Here is a 26,135-nt window from a genome sequence, read left to right as displayed (position 1 = left end):
ATTGAAATAATTTATTGGAAACCATATTAGTATTGAAATAATTTATTGAAAATCACCATAGTATTGAACTAATTTATTGGAATCCATATTAGTATTGAAATAATTTATTGGAAATCATACTAGTATTGAAATAATTTATTGGAAATCATACTAGTACTGAAATAATTTATTGGAAACCATATTAATATTGAAATAATTTATTGGAAACCATATTAGTATTGAAATAATTTATTGGAAACCATATTAGTATTGAAATAATTTATTGGAAATGATAATAGTATTGAAATAATTTATTGAAAACCATATTAATATTATTGAAATAATTTTTTGGAAACCATATTAGTATTGAAATAATTTATTAGAAATCATAATAGTATTGACATAATTTATTGGAAATCATATTAGTATTGAAATAATTCATTGGAAACCACAATAGTATTGAAATAATCTATTGGAAACCATATTAGTATTGAAATAATTTAGTGGAAATAATATTAGTATTGAAATAATTTATTGGAAATCATAATAGTATTGAAATAATGTATTGGAAATCATATTAGTATTGAAATAATTCATTGGAAATCATATTGGTATTGAAATAATTTATTGGAAATCATATTAGTATTGAAATAATTACATGGAAATCATATTGGTATTGAAATAATTTATTGGAAATCATATTAGTATTGAAATAATTTACTGGAAACAACAATGGTATTGATATAATGTATTGGAAATCATAATAGTATTGAAATAATTTATTGGAAATCATAATTGTATTGAAATAATTTATTGGAAATCAGAATAGTATGGAAATAATTTATTGGAAATCATAATACTATTGAAATAATTTATTGGAAACCATGTTAGTATTGAACTATTTTATTGGAAACCATAATAGTATTGAAATAATTTATTGGAAATCATATTAGTATTGAAATAATTTATTGGAAATTATATTAGTATTGAAATAATTTATTGGAAACCACAATGGTATTGAAATAATCTATTGGAAATATTAATAGTATTGAAATAATTTATTGGAAACCACAAGAGTATTGAAATAATTTATTGGAAACCACAAGAGTATTGAAATAATTTATTGGAAATCACAATAGTATTGAAATAATCAATTGGAAATCATAAAAGTGTTGAAATAATTTATTGGAAACCATATTAGTATTGAAATAATTTATTGGAAACCATATTAGTATTGAAATAATTTATCGAAAATCATAATAGTATTGAAATAATTTATTGGAAACCATATTTGTATTGAAATAGGTTATTATAAATCCCAATGGTATTGAAATAGTTTATTGGAAACCACAATGGTATTGAAATAATTTATTGGAAATCATATTAGTTTTTAAATAATTTATTGGAAATCATATTAGTATTGAAATAATTTATTGGAAATCATATTAGTATTGAAATAATTTATTGGACACAACAATGGTATTGAAATAATTTATTGGAAACCACAATGGTATTGAAATAGTTTATTGGAAACCACAATGGTATTGAAATAATTTATTGGAAATCATATTAGTATTGAAATAATTCATTGGAAACCACAATAGTATTGAAATAATTTATTGGAAACCATATTAGTATTGAAATATTTTATTGGAAACCATAATAGTATTGAAATAATTTATTGGAAACCATAATAGTATTGAAATAATTTATTGGAAACCATATTAGTATTGAAATAATTTATTTGAAAACATATTAGTATGGAAGCAATATATTGGAAACCATATTAGTATTGAAATAATTTATTGAAAACCATATTAATATTGAAATGATTTATTGGAAATCATAATAGTATTAAAACAATATATTAGGAATCATATTAGTATTGAAATAATTGATTGGAAACCATAATAGTATTGAAATAATGTATTGGAAATCACAATAGTATTGAAATAATTTATTGGAAACCATATTAGTATTGAAATAATTTATTGAAAATCACCATAGTATTGAACTAATTTATTGGAATCCATATTAGTATTGAAATAATTTATTGGAAATCATACTAGTATTGAAATAATTTATTGGAAATCATACTAGTACTGAAATAATTTATTGGAAACCATATTAATATTGAAATAATTTATTGGAAACCATATTAGTATTGAAATAATTTATTGGAAACCATATTAGTATTGAAATAATTTATTGGAAATGATAATAGTATTGAAATAATTTATTGGAAACCACAATAGTATTGAAATAATTTTTTGGAAACCATATTAGTATTGAAATAATTTATTAGAAATCATAATAGTATTGACATAATTTATTGGAAATCATATTAGTATTGAAATAATTCATTGGAAACCACAATAGTATTGAAATAATCTATTGGAAACCATATTAGTATTGAAATAATTTAGTGGAAATAATATTAGTATTGAAATAATTTATTGGAAATCATAATAGTATTGAAATAATGTATTGGAAATCATATTAGTATTGAAATAATTCATTGGAAATCATATTGGTATTGAAATAATTTATTGGAAATCATATTAGTATTGAAATAATTACATGGAAATCATATTGGTATTGAAATAATTTATTGGAAATCATATTAGTATTGAAATAATTTACTGGAAACAACAATGGTATTGATATAATGTATTGGAAATCATAATAGTATTGAAATAATTTATTGGAAATCATAATTGTATTGAAATAATTTATTGGAAATCAGAATAGTATGGAAATAATTTATTGGAAATCATAATACTATTGAAATAATTTATTGGAAACCATGTTAGTATTGAACTATTTTATTGGAAACCATAATAGTATTGAAATAATTTATTGGAAATCATATTAGTATTGAAATAATTTATTGGAAATTATATTAGTATTGAAATAATTTATTGGAAACCACAATGGTATTGAAATAATCTATTGGAAATATTAATAGTATTGAAATAATTTATTGGAAACCACAAGAGTATTGAAATAATTTATTGGAAACCACAAGAGTATTGAAATAATTTATTGGAAACCACAAGAGTATTGAAATAATTTATTGGAAATCACAATAGTATTGAAATCATCAATTGGAAATCATAAAAGTGTTGAAATAATTTATTGGAAACCATATTAGTATTGAAATAATTTATTGGAAACCATATTAGTATTGAAATAATTTATCGAAAATCATAATAGTATTGAAATAATTTATTGGAAACCACAATGGTATTGAAATAGTTTATTGGAAACCACAATGGTATTGAAATAATTTATTGGAAATCATATTAGTTTTTAAATAATTTATTGGAAATCATATTAGTATTGAAATAATTTATTGGAAATCATATTAGTATTGAAATAATTTATTGGACACCACAATGGTATTGAAATAATTGATTGGAAACCACAATCGTATTGAAATAATTCATTGGAAACCACAATAGTATTGAAATAATTTATTGGAAACCATATTAGTATTGAAATATTTTATTGGAAACGATAATAGTATTGAAATAATTTGTTGGAAACCACAATAGTATTGAAATAATTTATTTGAAACCACTATAGTATTGAAATAATTTATTGGAAACCACAATAGTTTTGAAATAATTTATTGAAAACCATATTAGTATTGAAATAATTTACTGGAAATCACAATAGTATTGAAATAATTTATTGGAAACCATATTAGTATTGAAATATTTTATTGGAAACCATAATAGTATTGAAATAATTTATTGGAAACCATAATAGTATTGAAATAATTTATTGAAAACCATAATAGTATTGAAATAATTTATTATAACCCATATTAGTATTGAAATATTTCATTGGAAACCATATTAGTATTGAAACATTTTATTGGAAACAATAATAGTATTGAAATAATTTATTGAAAACCACAATAGTATTGAAATAATTGATTGGAAATCATATTAGTATGAAATAATTTATTGGAAATCATATTAGTATTGAAATAATTTATTGGAAACCATAATAGTATTGAAATAATTTATTGTGAACCATAATAGTATTGAAATAATTTATTGGAAACCACAATAGTATTTAAATAATTTATTGGACACAACAATAGTATTGAAATAATTAAATGAAAATCATATTAGTTTTTAAATAATTTATTGGAAACCACAATGGTATTGAAATAATTTATTGGAAACCACAATGGTATTGAAATAATTTATTGGAAACCACAATGGTATTGAAATAATTTATTGGAAACCACAATGGTATTGAAATAATTGATTGGAAACCACAATGGTATTGACATAATTTATTGGAAACCACAATGGTATTGAAATAATTTATTGGAAATCATTTTGGTATTGAAATAATTTATTGGAAATCACAATAGTATTGAAATAATTCATTGGAAACCACAATAGTATTGCAATAATTTATCGGAAATCACAATAGTATTGAAATAATTTATTGGAAACCACAATAGTATTGAAATAATTTATTGGAAACCACAATAGTATTGAAATAATTTATTGGAAACCACAATAGTATTGAAATAATTTATTGGAAACCATAATCGTATTGAAATAATTTATCGGAAACCATAATAGTATTGAAATAATTTATTGGAAACCACAATAGTATTGAAATAATTTATTGGAAACCATAATCGTATTGAAATAATTTATTGGAAACCACAATAGTATTGAAATAATTGATTGGAAACCACAATAGTATTGAAATAATTGATTGGAAACCACAATAGTATTTAAATAATTTATTGGAAACCACAATAGTATTAAAATAATTTATTGGAAACCACAATAGTATTGAAATAATTTATTGGAAACCACAATAGTATTGAAATAATTTATTGGAAACCACAATAGTATTGAAATTATTTATTGGAAACCACAATAGTTTTGAAATAATTTATTGGAAACCATATTAGTATTGAAATAATTTATTGGAAACCATAATAGTATTGAAATAATGTATTGGAAACCATATTAGTATTGAAATAATTTATTGGAAACCATATTAGTATTGAAATAATTAATTGGAAACCATATTAGTATTGAAATAATTTATTGGAAACAATAATAGTATTGAAATAATTTATTGGAAACAATAATAGTATTGAAATAATTTATTGGAAACCATATTAGTATTGAAATAATTTATTGGAAACCATATTAGTATTGAAATAATTTATTGGAAACAATAATAGTATTGAAATAATTTATTGGAAACAATAATAGTATTGAAATAATTTATTGGAAACCATATTAGTATTGAAATAATTTATTGGAAACCATATTAGTATTGAAATAATTTATTGGAAACAATAATAGTATTGAAATAATTTATTGAAAACAATAATAGTATTGAAATAATTTATTGGAAACAATAATAGTATTGAAATAATTTATTGGAAACAATAATAGTATTGAAATAATTTATTGAAAACAATAATAGTATTGAAATAATTTATTGGAAACAATAATAGTATTGAAATAATTTATTGGAAACAATAATAGTATTGAAATAATTTATTGGAAACAATAATAGTATTGAAATAATTTATTGGAAACCATATTAGTATTGAAATAATTTATTGGAAACAATAATAGTATTGAAATAATTTATTGGAAACAATAATAGTATTGAAATAATTTATTGGAAACAATAATAGTATTGAAATAATTTATTGGAAACCATATTAGTATTGAAATAATTTATTGGAAACAATAATAGTATTGAAATAATTTATTGAAAACAATAATAGTATTGAAATAATTTATTGGAAACAATAATAGTATTGAAATAATTTATTGGAAACCATATTAGTATTGAAATAATTTATTGGAAACAATAATAGTATTGAAATAATTTATTGGAAACAATAATAGTATTGAAATAATTTATTGAAAACAATAATAGTATTGAAATAATTTATTGGAAACAATAATAGTATTGAAATAATTTATTGGAAACCATATTAGTATTGAAATAATTTATTGGAAACAATAATAGTATTGAAATAATTTATTGGAAACAATAATAGTATTGAAATAATTTATTGAAAACAATAATAGTATTGAAATAATTTATTGGAAACAATAATAGTATTGAAATAATTTATTGGAAACAATAATAGTATTGAAATAATTTATTGAAAACAATTATAGTATTGAAATAATTTATTGGAAACAATAATAGTATTGAAATAATTTATTGGAAACAATAATAGTATTGAAATAATTTATTGGAAACAATAATAGTATTGAAATAATTTATTGGAAACCATATTAGTATTGAAATAATTTATTGGAAACAATATTAGTATTGAAATAATTTATTGGAAACCATATTAGTATTGAAATAATTTATTGGAAACCATATTAGTATTGAAATAATTTATTGGAAACCATATTAGTATTGAAATAATTTATTGGAAACAATAATAGTATTGAAATAATTTATTGGAAACAATAATAGTATTGAAATAATTTATTGGAAACAATAATAGTATTGAAATAATTTATCGGAAACAATAATAGTATTGAAATAATTTATTGGAAACAATAATAGTATTGAAATAATTTATTGGAAACCATATTAGTATTGAAATAATTTATTGGAAACAATAATAGTATTGAAATAATTTATTGGAAACCATATTAGTATTGAAATAATTTATTGGAAACAATAATAGTATTGAAATAATTTATTGGAAACAATAATAGTATTGAAATAATTTATTGGAAACAATAATAGTATTGAAATAATTTATTGGAAACCATATTAGTATTGAAATAATTTATTGGAAACAATAATAGTATTGAAATAATTTATTGGAAACAATAATAGTATTGAAATAATTTATTGGAAACAATAATAGTATTGAAATAATTTATTGGAAACCATATTAGTATTGAAATAATTTATTGGAAACAATAATAGTATTGAAATAATTTATTGGAAACAATAATAGTATTGAAATAATTTATTGAAAACAATAATAGTATTGAAATAATTTATTGGAAACAATAATAGTATTGAAATAATTTATTGGAAACAATAATAGTATTGAAATAATTTATTGGAAACAATAATAGTATTGAAATAATTTATTGGAAACCATATTAGTATTGAAATAATTTATTGGAAACAATATTAGTATTGAAATAATTTATTGGAAACAATAATAGTATTGAAATAATTTATTGGAAACAATAATAGTATTGAAATAATTTATTGGAAACCATATTAGTATTGAAATAATTTATTGGAAACCATATTAGTATTGAAATAATTTATTGGAAACAATAATAGTATTGAAATAATTTATTGGAAACCATATTAGTATTGAAATAATTTATTGGAAACAATAATAGTATTGAAATAATTTATTGGAAACAATAATAGTATTGAAATAATTTATTGGAAACAATAATAGTATTGAAATAATTTATTGGAAACCATATTAGTATTGAAATAATTTATTGGAAACAATAATAGTATTGAAATAATTTATTGGAAACAATAATAGTATTGAAATAATTTATTGGAAACAATAATAGTATTGAAATAATTTATTGGAAACCATATTAGTATTGAAATAATTTATTGGAAACAATAATAGTATTGAAATAATTTATTGGAAACAATAATAGTATTGAAATAATTTATTGGAAACAATAATAGTATTGAAATAATTTATTGGAAACAATAATAGTATTGAAATAATTTATTGGAAACAATAATAGTATTGAAATAATTTATTGGAAACAATAATAGTATTGAAATAATTTATTGGAAACCATATTAGTATTGAAATAATTTATTGGAAACCATATTAGTATTGAAATAATTTATTGGAAACAATATTAGTATTGAAATAATTTATTGGAAACCATATTAGTATTGAAATAATTTATTGGAAACCATATTAGTATTGAAATAATTTATTGGAAACCATATTAGTATTGAAATAATTTATTGGAAACAATAATAGTATTGAAATAATTTATTGGAAACAATAATAGTATTGAAATAATTTATTGGAAACAATAATAGTATTGAAATAATTTATTGGAAACAATAATAGTATTGAAATAATTTATTGGAAACAATAATAGTATTGAAATAATTTATTGGAAACCATATTAGTATTGAAATAATTTATTGGAAACAATAATAGTATTGAAATAATTTATTGGAAACAATAATAGTATTGAAATAATTTATTGGAAACAATAATAGTATTGAAATAATTTATTGGAAACAATAATAGTATTGAAATAATTTATTGGAAACCATATTAGTATTGAAATAATTTATTGGAAACAATAATAGTATTGAAATAATTTATTGGAAACCATATTAGTATTGAAATAATTTATTGGAAACAATAATAGTATTGAAATAATTTATTGGAAACAATAATAGTATTGAAATAATTTATTGGAAACAATAATAGTATTGAAATAATTTATTGGAAACCATATTAGTATTGAAATAATTTATTGGAAACAATAATAGTATTGAAATAATTTATTGGAAACAATAATAGTATTGAAATAATTTATTGGAAGCAATAATAGTATTGAAATAATTTATTGGAAACAATAATAGTATTGAAATAATTTATTGGAAACAATAATAGTATTGAAATAATTTATTGGAAACCATATTAGTATTGAAATAATTTATTGGAAACCATATTAGTATTGAAATAATTTATTGGAAACAATAATAGTATTGAAATAATTTATTGGAAACAATAATAGTATTGAAATAATTTATTGGAAACAATAATAGTATTGAAATAATTTATTGGAAACCATATTAGTATTGAAATAATTTATTGGAAACCATATTAGTATTGAAATAATTTATTGGAAACCATATTAGTATTGAAATAATTTATTGGAAACCATATTAGTATTGAAATAATTTATTGAAAACAATAATAGTATTGAAATAATTTATTGGAAACAATAATAGTATTGAAATAATTTATTGGAAACCATATTAGTATTGAAATAATTTATTGGAAACAATAATAGTATTGAAATAATTTATTGGAAACCATATTAGTATTGAAATAATTTATTGAAAACAATAATAGTATTGAAATAATTTATTGGAAACAATAATAGTATTGAAATAATTTATTGGAAACAATAATAGTATTGAAATAATTTATTGGAAACCATATTAGTATTGAAATAATTTATTGGAAACAATAATAGTATTGAAATAATTTATTGAAAACAATAATAGTATTGAAATAATTTATTGGAAACAATAATAGTATTGAAATAATTTATTGGAAACAATAATAGTATTGAAATAATTTATTTGAAACAATAATAGTATTGAAATAATTTATTGGAAACAATAATAGTATTGAAATAATTTATTGGAAACAATAATAGTATTGAAATAATTTATTGGAAACAATAATAGTATTGAAATAATTTATTGAAAACAATAATAGTATTGAAATAATTTATTGAAAACGATAATAGTATTGAAATAATTTATTGAAAACAATAATAGTATTGAAATAATTTATTGAAAACAATAATAGTATTGAAATAATTTATTGAAAACAATAATAGTATTGAAATAATTTATTGAAAACAATAATAGTATTGAAATAATTTATTGAAAACAATAATAGTATTGAAATAATTTATTGAAAACAATAATAGTATTGAAATAATTTATTGAAAACAATAATAGTATTGAAATAATGTATTGGAAACAATCATAGTATTGAAATAATTTATTGAAAACAATAATAGTATTGAAATAATTTATTGGAAACAATAATAGTATTGAAATAATTTATTGGAAACAATAATAGTATTGAAATAATTTATTGGAAACAATAATAGTATTGAAATAATTTATTGGAAACAATAATAGTATTGAAATAATTTATTGGAAACAATAATAGTATTGAAATAATTTATTGGAAACAATAATAGTATTGAAATAATTTATTGGAAACCACAATAGTATTGAAATAATTTATTGGAAACAATAATAGTATTGAAATAATTTATTGAAAACAATAATAGTATTGAAATAATTTATTGGAAACCATATTAGTATTGAAATAATTTATTGGAAACAATAATAGTATTGAAATAATTTATTGGAAACAACAATGGTATTGAAATAATTTATTGAAAATCACAATAGTATTGAAATAATTTATTGAAAATCACAATAGTATTGAAATAATTTATTGGAAATAATAATAGTATTGAAATAATTTATTGGAAACCATATTAGTATTGAAATAATTTATTGGAAACCACAATAGTATTGAAATAATTGGAAACCGTATTAGTATTGAAATAATTTATTGGAAACCATATTTGTATTGAAATAATTTATTGGAAACCATATTTGTATTGAAATAATGTATTGGAAATCATATTAGTATTGTAATATTTTTTTAGAAACCACAATAGTATTGAAATAAGTTATTGGAAACCATATTAGTATTGCAATAATTTATTGGAAACCATATTAGTATTGAAATAATTTATTGGAAATCATATTAGTATTGAAATAATTTATTGGAAACATATTAGTATTGAAATAATTTATTGGAAACCACAATAGTATTGAAATAATTTATTGGAAACCATATTAGTATTGAAATAATTTATTGGAAACCATATTAGTATTGAAATAATTTATTGGAAGCAATAATAGTATTAAAATAATTTATTGAAAACCACAATAGTATTGAAATAATTTAATGGAAATCTTGTTGGTATTGAAATAATTTATTTAAAACCATATTAGTCTTGAAATAATTTATTGGAAATCATATTAGTATTGAAATATTTTATTGGAAACCACAATAGTATTGAAATAATTTATTGGAAACCATATTAGTATTGAAATAATGTATTGGAAACCATATTAGTATTGAAATAATTTATTGGAAACCATATTAGTATTGAAATAATTTATTGGAAATCATAATAGTATTGAAATATTTTATTGGAAATCATAATCGTATTGAAATAATTTATTGGAAATCATATTAGTATTCAAATAATTTATTGGAAACCATATTAGTATTGAAATAATTTATTGGAAACCATATTAGTATTGAAATAATTTATTGGAAACCATATTAGTATTGAAATAATTTATTGGAAATCATATTAGTATTGAAATAATTTATTGGAAACCATATTAGTATTGAAATAATTTATTGGAAACCATATTAGTATTGAAATAATTTATTGGAAACCATATTAGTATTGAAATAATTTATTGGAAATCATATTAGTATTGAAATAATTTATTGGAAACCATATTAGTATTGAAATAATTAATTGGAAACCATATTAGTATTGAAATAATTTATTGGAAACAATAATAGTATTGAAATAATTTATTGGAAACAATAATAGTATTGAAATAATTTATTGAAAATCACCATGGTATTGAAATAATTTATTGAAAATCACAATAGTATTGAAATAATCTATTGGAAATATTAATAGTATTGAAATAATCTATTGGAAACCACAAGAGTATTGAAATAATTTATTGGAAACCACAAGAGTATTGAAATTATTTATTGGAAATCACAATAGTATTGAAATAATCTATTGGAAATCACAATAGTATTGAAATAATCTATTGGAAATCATAAAAGTGTTGAAATAATTGATTGGAAACCATATTAGTATTGAAATAATTTATTGGAAACAATATTAGTATTGAAATAATTTATCGAAAATCATAATAGTATTGAAATAATTTATTGGAAACCATATTTGTATTGAAATAGGTTATTGGAAATCACAATGGTATTGAAATAGTTTATTGGAAACCACAATGGTATTGAAATAATTTATTGGAAATCATATTAGTTTTTAAATAATTTATTGGAAATCATATTAGTATTGAAATAATTTATTGGAAATCATATTAGTATTGAAATAATTTATTGGACACCACAATGGTATTGAAATAATTTATTGGAAACCACAATGGTATTGAAATAGTTTATTGGAAACCACAATGGTATTGAAATAATTTATTGGAAATCATATTAGTATTGAAATAATTCATTGGAAACCACAATAGTATTGAAATAATTTATTGGAAACCATATTAGTATTGAAATATTTTATTGGAAACCATAATAGTATTGAAATAATTTATTGGAAACCATAATAGTATTGAAATAATTTATTAGAAACCATATTAGTATTGAAATAATTTATTGGAAATCATATTAGTATTGAAATAATTTATTGGAAATCATATTAGTATTGAAATAATTTATTGGAAACCACAATGGTATTGAAATAATTGATTGGAAACCACAATGGTATTGAAATAATTTATTGGAAATCATTTTGGTATTGAAATAATTTATTGGAAATCACAATAGTATTGAAATAATTCATTGGAAACCACAATAGTATTACAATAATTTATCGGAAATCACAATAGTATTGAAATAATTTATTGGAAACCACAATAGTATTGAAATAATTTATTGGAAACCACAATAGTATTGAAATAATTTATTGGAAACCACAATAGTATTGAAATAATTTATTGGAAACCACAATAGTATTGAAATAATTTATTGGAAACCATAATCGTATTGAAATAATTTATTGGAAACCATAATAGTATTGAAATAATTTATTGGAAACCACAATAGTATTGAAATAATTGATTGGAAACCACAATAGTATTGAAATAATTTATTGGAAATCACAATATTATTGAAATAATTTATTGGAAACCAGAATAGTATTGAAATAATTTATTGGAAACCACAATAGTTTTGAAATAATTTATTGGAAACCATATTAGTATTGAAATATTTTATTGGAAACCATAATAGTGTTGAAATAATGTATTGGAAACCATATTAGTATTGAAATAATTTATTGGAAACCATATTAGTATTGAAATAATTAATTGGAAACCATATTAGTATTGAAATAATTTATTGGAAACAATAATAGTATTGAAATAATTTATTGGAAACAATAATAGTATTGAAATAATTTATTGAAAACAATAATAGTATTGAAATAATTTATTGGAAACAATAATAGTATTGAAATAATTTATTGGAAACCAGAATAGTATTGAAATAATTTATTGGAAACCACAATAGTTTTGAAATAATTTATTGGAAACCATATTAGTATTGAAATATTTTATTGGAAACCATAATAGTGTTGAAATAATGTATTGGAAACCATATTAGTATTGAAATAATTTATTGGAAACCATATTAGTATTGAAATAATTAATTGGAAACCATATTAGTATTGAAATAATTTATTGGAAACAATAATAGTATTGAAATAATTTATTGGAAACAATAATAGTATTGAAATAATTTATTGGAAACAATAATAGTATTGAAATAATTTATTGGAAACAATAATAGTATTGAAATAATTTATTGGAAACAATAATAGTATTGAAATAATTTATTGGAAACAATAATAGTATTGAAATAATTTATTGGAAACAATAATAGTATTGAAATAATTTATTGGAAACAATAATAGTATTGAAATAATTTATTGGAAACAATAATAGTATTGAAATAATTTATTGGAAACAATAATAGTATTGAAATAATTTATTGGAAACAATAATAGTATTGAAATAATTTATTGGAAACAATAATAGTATTGAAATAATTTATTGGAAACAATAATAGTATTGAAATAATTTATTGGAAACCATAATAGTATTGAAATAATTTATTGGAAACAATAATAGTATTGAAATAATTTATTGGAAACAATAATAGTATTGAAATAATTTATTGGAAACAATAATAGTATTGAAATAATTTATTGGAAACAATAATAGTATTGAAATAATTTATTGGAAACAATAATAGTATTGAAATAATTTATTGGAAACAATAATAGTATTGAAATAATTTATTGGAAACCACAATAGTATTGAAATAATTTATTGGAAACAATAATAGTATTGAAATAATTTATTGAAAACAATAATAGTATTGAAATAATTTATTGGAAACCATATTAGTATTGAAATAATTTATTGGAAACAATAATAGTATTGAAATAATTTATTGGACACAACAATGGTATTGAAATAATTTATTGAAAATCACAATAGTATTGAAATAATTTATTGAAAATCACAATAGTATTGAAATAATTTATTGGAAATAATAATAGTATTGAAATAATTTATTGGAAACCATATTAGTATTGAAATAATTTATTGGAAACCACAATAGTATTGAAATAATTGGAAACCGTATTAGTATTGAAATAATTTATTGGAAACCATATTTGTATTGAAATAATTTATTGGAAACCATATTTGTATTGAAATAATGTATTGGAAATCATATTAGTATTGTAATATTTTTTTAGAAACCACAATAGTATTGAAATAAGTTATTGGAAACCATATTAGTATTGCAATAATTTATTGGAAACCATATTAGTATTGAAATAATTTATTGGAAATCATATTAGTATTGAAATAATTTATTGGAAACATATTAGTATTGAAATAATTTATTGGAAACCACAATAGTATTGAAATAATTTATTGGAAACCATATTAGTATTGAAATAATTTATTGGAAACCATATTAGTATTGAAATAATTTATTGGAAGCAATAATAGTATTAAAATAATTTATTGAAAACCACAATAGTATTGAAATAATTTAATGGAAATCTTGTTGGTATTGAAATAATTTATTTAAAACCATATTAGTCTTGAAATAATTTATTGGAAATCATATTAGTATTGAAATATTTTATTGGAAACCACAATAGTATTGAAATAATTTATTGGAAACCATATTAGTATTGAAATAATTTATTGGAAACCACAATAGTATTGAAATAATGTATTGGAAACCATATTAGTATTGAAATAATTTATTGGAAACCATATTAGTATTGAAATAATTTATTGGAAATCATAATAGTATTGAAATATTTTATTGGAAATCATAATCGTATTGAAATAATTTATTGGAAATCATATTAGTATTCAAATAATTTATTGGAAACCATATTAGTATTGAAATAATTTATTGGAAACCATATTAGTATTGAAATAATTTATTGGAAACCATATTAGTATTGAAATAATTTATTGGAAATCATATTAGTATTGAAATAATTTATTGGAAACCATATTAGTATTGAAATAATTAATTGGAAACCATATTAGTATTGAAATAATTTATTGGAAACAATAATAGTATTGAAATAATTTATTGAAAATCACCATGGTATTGAAATAATTTATTGAAAATCACAATAGTATTGAAATAATTTATTGAAAATCACAATAGTATTGAAATAATTTATTGGAAATCATAATAGTATTGAAATAATTTATTGGAAACCATATTAGTATTGAAATGATTTATTGGAAACCACAATAGTATTGAAATAATTTATTGGAAACCATATTAGTATTGAAATAATTTATTGGAAACCATATTTGTATTGAAATAATTTATTGGAAACCATATTTGTATTGAAATAATGTATTGGAAATCATATTAGTATTGAAATAATTTATTAGAAACCACAATAGTATTGAAATAAGTTATTGGAAACCATATTAGTATTGCAATAATTTATTGGAAACTATATTAGTATTGAAATAATTTATTGAAAATCATAATAGTATTGAAATAATTTATTGGAAACCATATTAGTATTGAAATAATTTATTGGAAATCATATTAGTATTGAAATAATTTATTGGAAACCATATTAGTATTGAAATAATTTATTGGAAACCACAATAGTATTGAAATAATTTATTGGAAACCATATTAGTATTGAAATAATTTATTGGAAACCATATTAGTATTGAAAGAATTTATTGGAAACCGTATTAGTATTGAAATAATTTATTGGAAACCATAATAGTATTGAAATAATTTATTTGAAACCGTATTAGTATTGAAATATTGTATTGGAAACCTAATCGTATTGAAATAATTTATTGGAAATCATAATAGTATTGAAATAATTTATTGGAAACCATATTAGTATTGAAATAATTTATTGGAAACCATATTAGTATTGAAATAATGTATTGGAAGCCATATTAGTATTGAAATAATTTATTGGAAACCATAATAGTATTGAAATAATTTATTGGAAACCATATTAGTATTGAAATAATTTATTGGAAACCATATTAGTATTGAAATAATATATTGGAAACCATATTAGTATTGAAATAATTTATATTAGTATTGAAATTATTAATTCATATTAGTATTGAAATATTTTATTGGAAACCATATTAGTATTGAAATAATGTATTGGAAAGCATAATAGTATTGAAATAATTTATTGGAAACCATATTATTATTGAAATAATTTATTGGAAACCATATTAGTATTGAAATAATGTATTGGAAGCCATATTTGTATTGAAATAATTTATTGGAAAGCATAATAGTATTGAAATAATTTATTGGAAACCATATTAGTATTGAAATAATTTATTGGAAACCATATTAGTATTGAAATATTTTATTGGAAACCATATTAGTATTGAAATAATTTATTGGAAACCATATTAGTATTGAAATAATTTATTGGAAATCGTATTAGTATTGAAATATTTTATTGGAAATCGTAATAGTATTGAAATATTCTATTGGAAATCGTAATAGTATTGAAATAATTTATTGGAAATCGTAATAGTATTGAAATAATTTATTGGAAATCGTAATAGTATTGAAATATTTTATTGGAAACCATAATAGTATTGAAATAATTTATTGGAAACCATATTAGTATTGAAATAATTTATTGGAAACCGTATTAGTATTGAAATAATTTATTGGAAACCATATTAGTATTGAAATAATTTATTGGAAACCATATTAGTATTGAAATAATTTATTGGAAACCATAATAGTATTGAAATAATTTATTGGAAACCATATTTGTATTGAAATAATTTATTGGAAACCATAATAGTATTGAAATAATTTATTGGAAATCGTATTAGTATTGAAATAATTTATTGGTAACCATATTAGTATTGAAATAATTTATTGGAAACCATATTAGTATTGAAATAATTTATTGGAAACCATATTAGTATTGAAATATTTTATTGGAAACCGTATTAGTATTGAAATAATTTATTGGAAACCATATTAGTATTGAAATAATTTATTGGAAACCATATTAGTATTGAAATAATTTATTGGAAACCATATTAGTATTGAAATAATTTATTGGAAACCATATTAGTATTGAAATAATTTATTGGAAATCGTATTAGTATTGAAATATTTTATTGGAAATCGTAATAGTATTGAAATATTTTATTGGAAATCGTAATAGTATTGAAATAATTTATTGGAAATCGTAATAGTATTGAAATAATTTATTGGAAATCGTAATAGTATTGAAATATTTTATTGGAAATCGTAATAGTATTGAAATAATTTATTGGAAACCATATTAGTATTGAAATAATTTATTGGAAACCATATTAGTATTGAAATAATTTATTGGAAACGATATTAGTATTGAAATAATTTATTGGAAACCATATTAGTATTGAAATAATTTATTGGAAACCATATTAGTATTGAAATAATTTATTGGAAACCATATTAGTATTGAAATAATTTATTGGAAACCATATTAGTATTGAAATAATTTATTGGAAACCATATTAGTATTGAAATAATTTATTGGAAACCATATTAGTATTGAAATAATTTATTGGAAACCATATTAGTATTGAAATAATTTATTGGAAATCGTATTAGTATTAAAATAATTTATTGGAAATCGTATTAGTATTGAAATAATTTATTGGTAACCATATTAGTATTGAAATAATTTATTGGAAACCATATTAGTATTGAAATATTTTATTGGAAATCGTATTAGTATTGAAATAATTTATTGGAAACCATATTAGTATTGAAATAATTTATTGGAAACCATAATAGTATTGAAATAATTTATTGGAAACCATATTAGTATTGAAATATTTTATTGGAAATCGTAATAGTATTGAAATATTTTATTGGAAATCGTAATAGTATTGAAATAATGTATTGGAAACCATAATAGTTTTGAAATAATTTATTGGAAATCGTAATAGTATTGAAATAATTTATTGGAAATCGTAATAGTATTGAAATATTTTATTGGAAATCGTAATAGTATGGAAATATTTTATTGGAAATCGTAATAGTATTGAAATAATTTATTGGAAACCATAATAGTATGTAAATAATTTATTGGAAATCGTAATAGTATTGAAATATTTTATTGGAAATCGTAATAGTATTGAACGCTAAATCCTCAGATTATCAAAAAAAGATTGCTTACCCTTTTTTGTAATTTTGACATAACATGATCTCACATCTATTCAGAATTTTGAAAAGATGTTTAAACAAATTGCTTCAATGAATACCAGTAAAAAAAACAATCAAGTGATGGTATGGTGGAGTAATTTATATTGGACTTACAGAACTGATTCTCTTAATTAAAATATGAAAAGTAATACTTCCTAATATTATTTCATCTGAAAATTTGGTGTGTACTTAGCATTACAAGTGTATGCTGTATTTTTCGTGGACATTGGCAATATTACATACCTAATGTGCTTCAACAAGGCATATCTTTTTTATTTGCTTTTCAATTTTTAAAAGAATTATATTAATGGAAAGAGAATAAAATAAGTATTCCAATGATGTTAATTTATTTTTCTTTTATGTGTTCAATGTTTTTATGCTCCAAGTTAGAAATGAAAAAAAAAAAAAAAAAAAAAAATGGGAAACTGTTTTTTCAATGTTTACTTTTTATACGTTACGTTTGAATACATGTGCGTGGATTTAAATTTCATTGGATATGGCTGAAATTTTACATACTATATAAACAAAGAAGTCGATCTCTATTGGTCTTTGATTTATATTTTTACGGCCACAGTAAGCAAAGTTACAACCGAGCAAAGTTGACGGAGAATATTTCAAAATTTGTAAGATAAATCTGTATATATGATCCATTTTCATAAAGATAATAGTTTCAGAATTTCATGTATAATATGTAAATATTTAATAATTATTAATTGTGCGGAAATTTCTTTAAAATGTTATCTTTTGTAGAAATTCAAATCCGCTTAAAGAGGAATGGCTTGCTTTTCGCTAACTATCGCTGTCAGCGTATTAACGAGTTTGTATTCTCTTAAAGATAGAAAACTGTTTTTTCTGCTTTCAAAACGAAAGCAGAAAAAAGTTTCATTTTTTATTTGGAGTTTGCAATTTAAAAAAATTATCAAGTTTTTCAAATTTGATTTCCAAACAATACTATTTTGTTGTTTTTAACGCTTTTAGTACACATGCACTAAAAGCGTTAAAAACATCAAAATATACTAAGTACATACGTTAGTTTTTTAGTGGTAAAATAAAACTACAGAAAAAACAAACAAATATATAACAAATAAAAGGTACTTATGCTACCATGCTGAAATAATAACATTATTTAGAAACCCATTCTTAACCTGGAGAAGGAAGGGTATTAACTATTCTGTACTTTCACCTAACAATTAAATAAAATATATTGTGAAACTTGAATTTATTTTTAACTCATTGTCAAGACCATTTTTTCGAATCTGTAAAAGAAACTCATTTTTTTTTTTAACTGAGGATATGTAAATAATAATAAGAAGAAGAATAATTAGGCGGTTCGATAAAGAATTTCATTGTGATGCATTTTGTAAATTTTTACCATGTTTCCACCTTAATATTTTTTTTTAAAATGACTATCTTTTAAGGTTTTCGAGTATGCTGAAAACGAATATTGCATTTAAATTTTCCACAAATGAGTAGCTTTCCGTATATTAAGCAATGTCATTTCTTATGTTATTGCTGGTGGCCATCTTGGTACATGTGTTTGCGCATAGTTTCTGGAGGTTACGTTTGCGTGCTCGTGCATACTAAGATGGTCACCAGCGATAACATGAGAAATGACATTGCTTAATATCTGGAAAACTACTTATTTGCAGAAAATTTAAATGTGATATTCGTTTTTAGCATACCCTAAAACCTATATTAGTAATAATTTTAAATGTTGAGGTAGAAACACGGTAAAAAAAAAAATACTGTTTTATTTCTTATAAATATATATATTTTTCTTATATATTTATAAATATATATATTTTTCTTATATATTTATAAACATATATTTTTTTCTTATATATTTTATTTACATAGTTGAATTTTCAGTAAACACAACAGAATTGAAATGACAAAAATTACCATCAACTGGTGAATATATAGTTGTTGCTTATTAGGATTCCTTGTATCCTGGTACTGTGAAAGCTACATCAAGGATTCATGTAGAGTATGATTTATGGTTGCATCTCAGAAAATAGGGGTATATTTGGGGCCAGATAGAGAGGATTTACAAAATTGAAAATTGGACTGGCCCCAAAATGCATAAGTTCTGGTTAACTATGGGAATTTCCATCTTTTACAAAAATCCAAAATCTATATGAAAAATTTTCTTTGATTTATTTTTGTTTTTTCTCTGAGTGGAGTAATACAGGCATTCAATGGCTACACCCAGATTAAGCTCTCCTTTGGTGAGGAGGCAGGAAAATGCCTGTTCTCAATAAAGCTATATTTAAATACCACTATAATACTTAATTTTGTTCATAATGCCCCTGACCCACTTCCAGTTGTCTGATCTAGCTGAAATTTTGCATGTGCATTTTATATCTCTACGGGTTATGTGGCAAATTACAACTCTGAAATAGTTGTGGTTTCTGTTTTACAGGTGTTTGAACTGAGTCAGGTGTGAAATGGAGCCCGAGCAGTGATCCGGTTTTTATATTTGAAAGGACTCACACCACAAGAGACTTTTGATGAAATGAAAGAAACTTATGGTGATAATGCCCCATCATATGACCTTGTAAAATGCTGGCCTCGTGAATTCAAACATGGCCAGAAGTCTGTGGAAATCTTTCTGCCATTTATGAGTCATCTGTCCATCAAGTTGAGGCTGCCATTTTGGAAGATCGGTGTATTACTATTCGCTAAATAGCCCAAGATTTCAAGATTAGTACAGGGTCTGTGGAAACTATCATTCATGACCATTTGCATATGCATAAGGTGTCTGCCAGATGGATTCTCAGGTTGCTCACACCATTCCAGAAGCGAGAACGCGGCGAGTGCTCGAGGATGAATTTGGAGATGTGCCAAGAAGATGAGTCAAAGTTTTTCAAAAGACTGATTACACAGGATGAAACCTGGGTCCATCACTATGATCCAGAGACCAAAGCCCAGTCAATGCAGTGGAAGCACTTGGACTCACCACCTCTAAAGAAGGCAAGGGTGCAGATAGAGGTTATGAGTTCAAACCTCACCCAAGACATAATCATTTTTACTCTGAAGGTTTCTCCAAAACAAACTTAAACATTTTAAATTACAATATTAAGAAGATTGTAGTTTTAATATTATTTTTATAATTTTTTTTTTTTTTGGCAATAATTTGTTGAAATTAGAACCTGGATGATAGCAAGTAACTGAGCTTGTGTAAAAAAAAAAAAAAAAAATTTCTTCATTGGTTTTAATGTGAATGACAAAAGGTATATCAAGTGAAAAACTTTCCAGATAGAAAGGGACACTTACCATGTTAGTTGGTTATTTAAGATTTGGATCAGATTGACTTTTTGATAAAACATACTATCTACATAATAATTATTTTGGGCAAATAAAAATAGATTAAGTGTGTATGCATTTCGTAAATTTTTACCTTGTTTCCACCTTAATATATTTCTTTTTCTGCATGACTTAGATTCATGTCGATAAGTGTGTATGATTTCTTTTGTTGCTTAACTTTACTGAAATTTTAATGATTTCACACACTTGACAAGTTTTTTAATTTCTTTTCAGGCAAACGCTCTAAATTAGCTAAAAAAATCAAAAAGGAAATCATTCAGGTACGTCGGAAATTAGCACTACAGAGGAATTTATATGCCAGTGAAAATGACGAACCCATGCCGGGTGTGGAGACGTGTAAGTATTAGTCCCTTTTCTTATATCTTCGTTTTACTCATGTTTTTCTTTTGACTTGCAAAACAAATATTGTATGAACTTTTTAATCAGAAGTATTAATGGTAAGAAAATACATTTTTTTAAAAAATCTTTTGTGTCACTTATAAATCAACTTCAGTTCAACTTTATTCATTTTCATTAATAAAAATCATTGCAGTTAACACATTTCTAGTGACCAGGGATTTGAGACTTCCACTTTATTGTAAATCAAAAAAGCAGAATTGTTTTTCTATTGAATTCAGAAAAAGTGATTCATATTTCTTTTAAAACAAAGACTGATTTCTGCCAAATTGCTAGGGCTTTACATTTGTTTTTGTTTTTTTGTCATTTGACTCCATTTTATTTCACTTTCTTCATTTCTCTCGCTTTATCTGTGTTTTTTTCTTCTCTCGGCTTCATTTGTTTTGCTTTGCTTGACACCATACTTGAAACAATTCATGATGCATGTAGGGCCAGGTAGAATACTTTTGTTTCATTAACAAATGCATTTGAGGGTTTTTTTTTCTTGGTAACAACCATGTTTTTTTATTTTTTCAGAATAAATTAACATTCTTTTTAAACAAAAAAAAAAAAAAAAACCTCATTTCAAGAGAATTTAACAAATTTAAAAGCAAATATAAAGTTCCAACCTTTCAGTTGATACTTTCAGTATGAAATAGACAAAAATTATAAGATTACGTTCTTTATTTATTTATTTTTTTTTTAAGCAATTATGTGGGAACACTCCAAAAACTTGACAGAAGAAGGAAAAAGCAAAATTATATTTCTTTTTCTGCATGACTTAGATTCATGTTGATAATGTTAATATTTATTTTAAATTCAAACCACCAGCATGTTCTGAGTCGATCTGCACATTGTGTTTGGACATGATCCGTGCCATTTTCATATTCACCATCTGCAACGATTCCTGTTTTCTACATGTTCTTCTTACTCTCGAAACTCCTATTATTTCTTGTGTTAGCTGTTCTTTCAATCAAGACCATCTGCTAGTGAGTTTTCCTGTTATGTAGACAAGAGACTTGCTTGATGTAATAGATGCTGCCAGATACTATAGAATTCAGTAATCAAAGTTCAAATCCTCACTTATCTATAATACTGGTTATTTGTACATTAATACTATTGGGAAATGTACCCCCCCCCCCCGGTTTTCTGTTATATATTAACTTGTGTATAAATGAATCATTCATAACAGATATCATTCTGTGGCCTTGAATTGCCATGAACTAGATAAACCTTCATTGTACTCCATCTACAAAATATGTGTTCCTATTTACAAGACCAGGAACAACTGATGTATATTTTGATTCTAAATATATATTTACTTTTATCTGGATTTGTTTCTTTTGGATTATTATCTTCAATAATATTTATAATTCTAATAACACTTTAGCCAATTCACCTTCCAGTTTGCTCTAATTGTTTCTTTATCGTGATCATCATACTCTTTTTCTTCTCACTCCTTTTTTATTTTTCATCTTCAATTTTCACCCCAAACAAGGTACAATGCCACTTTGAAGTAGGGGCTACCACCGGGAACATAAGTTGCAGGAGTATTATGAATGGAGATGAGTAGAAAGAAGTCTGTTCACATTGCACTTGAACTTCTGCATGTCAGTACAGTTAGGAAAGCAGAATCCTGGAAGGGAGTTCCAAAGTCTAGCAGTTCTGGGGAAGAGATTATTGGAGTAGAAGGCTTTCTTACACCTAGGGATCTCTACTGTATAGGGGTGGGATTTAGCTGCTTGTCGAGTTTGTTGGGGGTATTCACGTTGAGGGGCACAAGTGCTTGTAGTTCGTCAGAGCATTCACCATTAAAGTACTTGTAGAACAGGCAGAGGGATGCAACATTTTGTCGATGGAACAAAGGCTGAAGTTTAGATGACAGTTGAGGACCAGGAGTGAGAGACTAGTAGTAGCAGATGCCCCAGCCCAAATGTGATAGTAGTACTCCATACATGGGTGAATGGTGGCTTTGTAGAGATACAGGATACTTTCAGGTTCTCTCTCCTTCTATTCCTTTCCCTTATCCCATTTCTCCCCCTCTTACCTGCCTCTTTTATATTTCTCCCCATTCATTTTCTCCTTCCCTATCTTATTCCATCCCTTCGTTTCTCCTTTCATTTCCTTTCCCTTTCTCTAACCCTTTTTTCTCTCATCCTCTTTTTCTCTATTTTTTCTCCCTCTCATCCTCCTTCCACTCTACACCTCTTTTCTCACACTCTTCTGCCATTTCTCTCCACACATCTTTTATTACATCTTACTTGCCTCCTCCATATTAATTCTCACTCATCCTTTGCCTTTTATTTTTCTTGTCTAGTGTGCATGGTGACAAGTAAAACGCAGTCGTAATATTAAATATTATGTAGTTAGATATCATTGAAACATTTTTTTTTAATTTACGAAGATGATCAAATGGTTTCCCTCAGATAAAATTTTACTTTATTTTCTTTAATATAAATATCATGATTTTCCTCAATGAATGTAATATTATGAGGTATTCTAATGCTATTCTATAGAATGGTGTCTTTCACGTTTTTTTTTTTTTGTAAGAGTGACCAGCAAATCAAATACATCTCTCTGTTAGAAGAGAAGGAAGGTGTCCGTATGGGTGTTTCTTTGTTGGGCATTTTATCCAGCTAAGCATTGCCGATGCCGACCCGACATCCTTGCATATGTTTCTTTGTGCGATACTTCTTGCCATTTCATCAGTGTCGAAACTGTTAAGCTATAAGATAGAATCTGTTGTGATACTACAATATGATCGTATGCAGTTCACCTGTGACCTTTGCAGGTGTTGTAGGTTTTAATGCATTTTTGTAGTGACTGAATGCCATCATCAAGATGTTTTGTTGCTAACTTACCCAGGTAATGATCAAATTTGTCTTTAAAAAATTGTTGTTTAATTTTGAACATCAGTTAGCTAGCTATTTTAGAGGGAGAAATAGACGCATTTACCAGTTTGGGGGTACAATTTTTGGTGGTACTTATATGGGAGGTGCGCCAGTAAAATCAGTGTTGGATGAGAAAAATGAGCAGAAAATAAATTTGAAAAAGGAAAAGAAAACATCAGTTAATTGTGTGTGTGTGTGTGTGTCCGTGTCCCCGTTATAAGCTTCTTTAATCTAATTATCCATCCTGTAATATTTAATCATGCACTTCAAGGCGATTCCATTGTAGAATAGTAAATTGCAGGATTTATTTGGAGTGAAAATGTGTTAGCATTGCTTGTTGCTATGAAAAGTTTCTTAAAGATGAAAATCATATTCTCTAACAAACTGAATTGAAGATCCAAAGTAAAATTAAACTTTAGTGCGTGTGTAATATATATATGACAAAAGTTGTCTGTTCATCTATCTAGTCTCCTTTTAAGTTTTCTCCAAATCCAGACTAATTAGAAACTACTGTACTATAAGAATCGTCTATAGCAACAACATGTGCATTCTACTCTTTCTTGATGTGGCATTGATGGATTTTTAATCTACAATTGAACCCTGACTTTTGAACCAATCAGGAGTACAGATTAAAAGTGAGAACAGACTTTGTAACAAAATATTTGCATTGTTGATTGTATATTTCTGAACTACTTTAAGATTATTAGACCTGGGAACATAAAAATTAGAAGTCTGCTCCTCAACCTGTGCAGATTGTTCTAAGGAATTCCTATATACGGAAGTATGACCACAGCTACCAAGAGTAAGAAGGCGGCCTGTTAACTGAAAAATGCCTTCAGGCAATGTAGGTAAAATTTATCAGACTGTCAGTACTATATGAGGGTCATTTGAAAAAGAGCAATAAAACATTTTTTAAAAGAAAAAGGAACACGGTTCTATTAATACTGAAACTGAACTTTATTCAATTTAAAATATAAATATCTACGTAAAATTAAGTAATTTCAAAGCAATATACAATTTAATACTGATAAAACTGAATTATGAATTTAGGAAACAAACAATTAAAAAACATATTAAACACCAACGATGAATAATTTTAAAAGTGAAAACCATCG

At 22.8% G+C, this 26,135-nt stretch overlaps 1 protein-coding gene across 4 annotated transcripts in view; it reads left to right on the top strand.

Annotated features, from left to right (window-relative positions):
- LOC145276916 (peregrin-like) overlaps positions 1–26,135 on the top strand; it is a 334,772-nt gene that overhangs the window by 281,501 nt on the left and 27,136 nt on the right. For all 4 annotated transcript variants that reach the window (XM_080128682.1, XM_080128599.1, XM_080128512.1 and 1 more), the window contains one exon: positions 21,968–22,090. In XM_080128682.1, coding sequence (XP_079984808.1) covers positions 21,968–22,090 — 123 coding nt within the window. The remainder of the gene's footprint in view (positions 1–21,967; positions 22,091–26,135) is intronic.

This window comes from Euprymna scolopes, chromosome 1, assembly GCF_053919585.1.
Source record: "Euprymna scolopes isolate OS-2025 chromosome 1, ASM5391958v1, whole genome shotgun sequence".
Taxonomy (NCBI): Eukaryota; Metazoa; Mollusca; class Cephalopoda; order Sepiida; family Sepiolidae; genus Euprymna; species Euprymna scolopes.
Note: the sequence above shows the minus strand (reverse complement) of the source record. Positions and strands in the feature narration are given on the sequence as shown.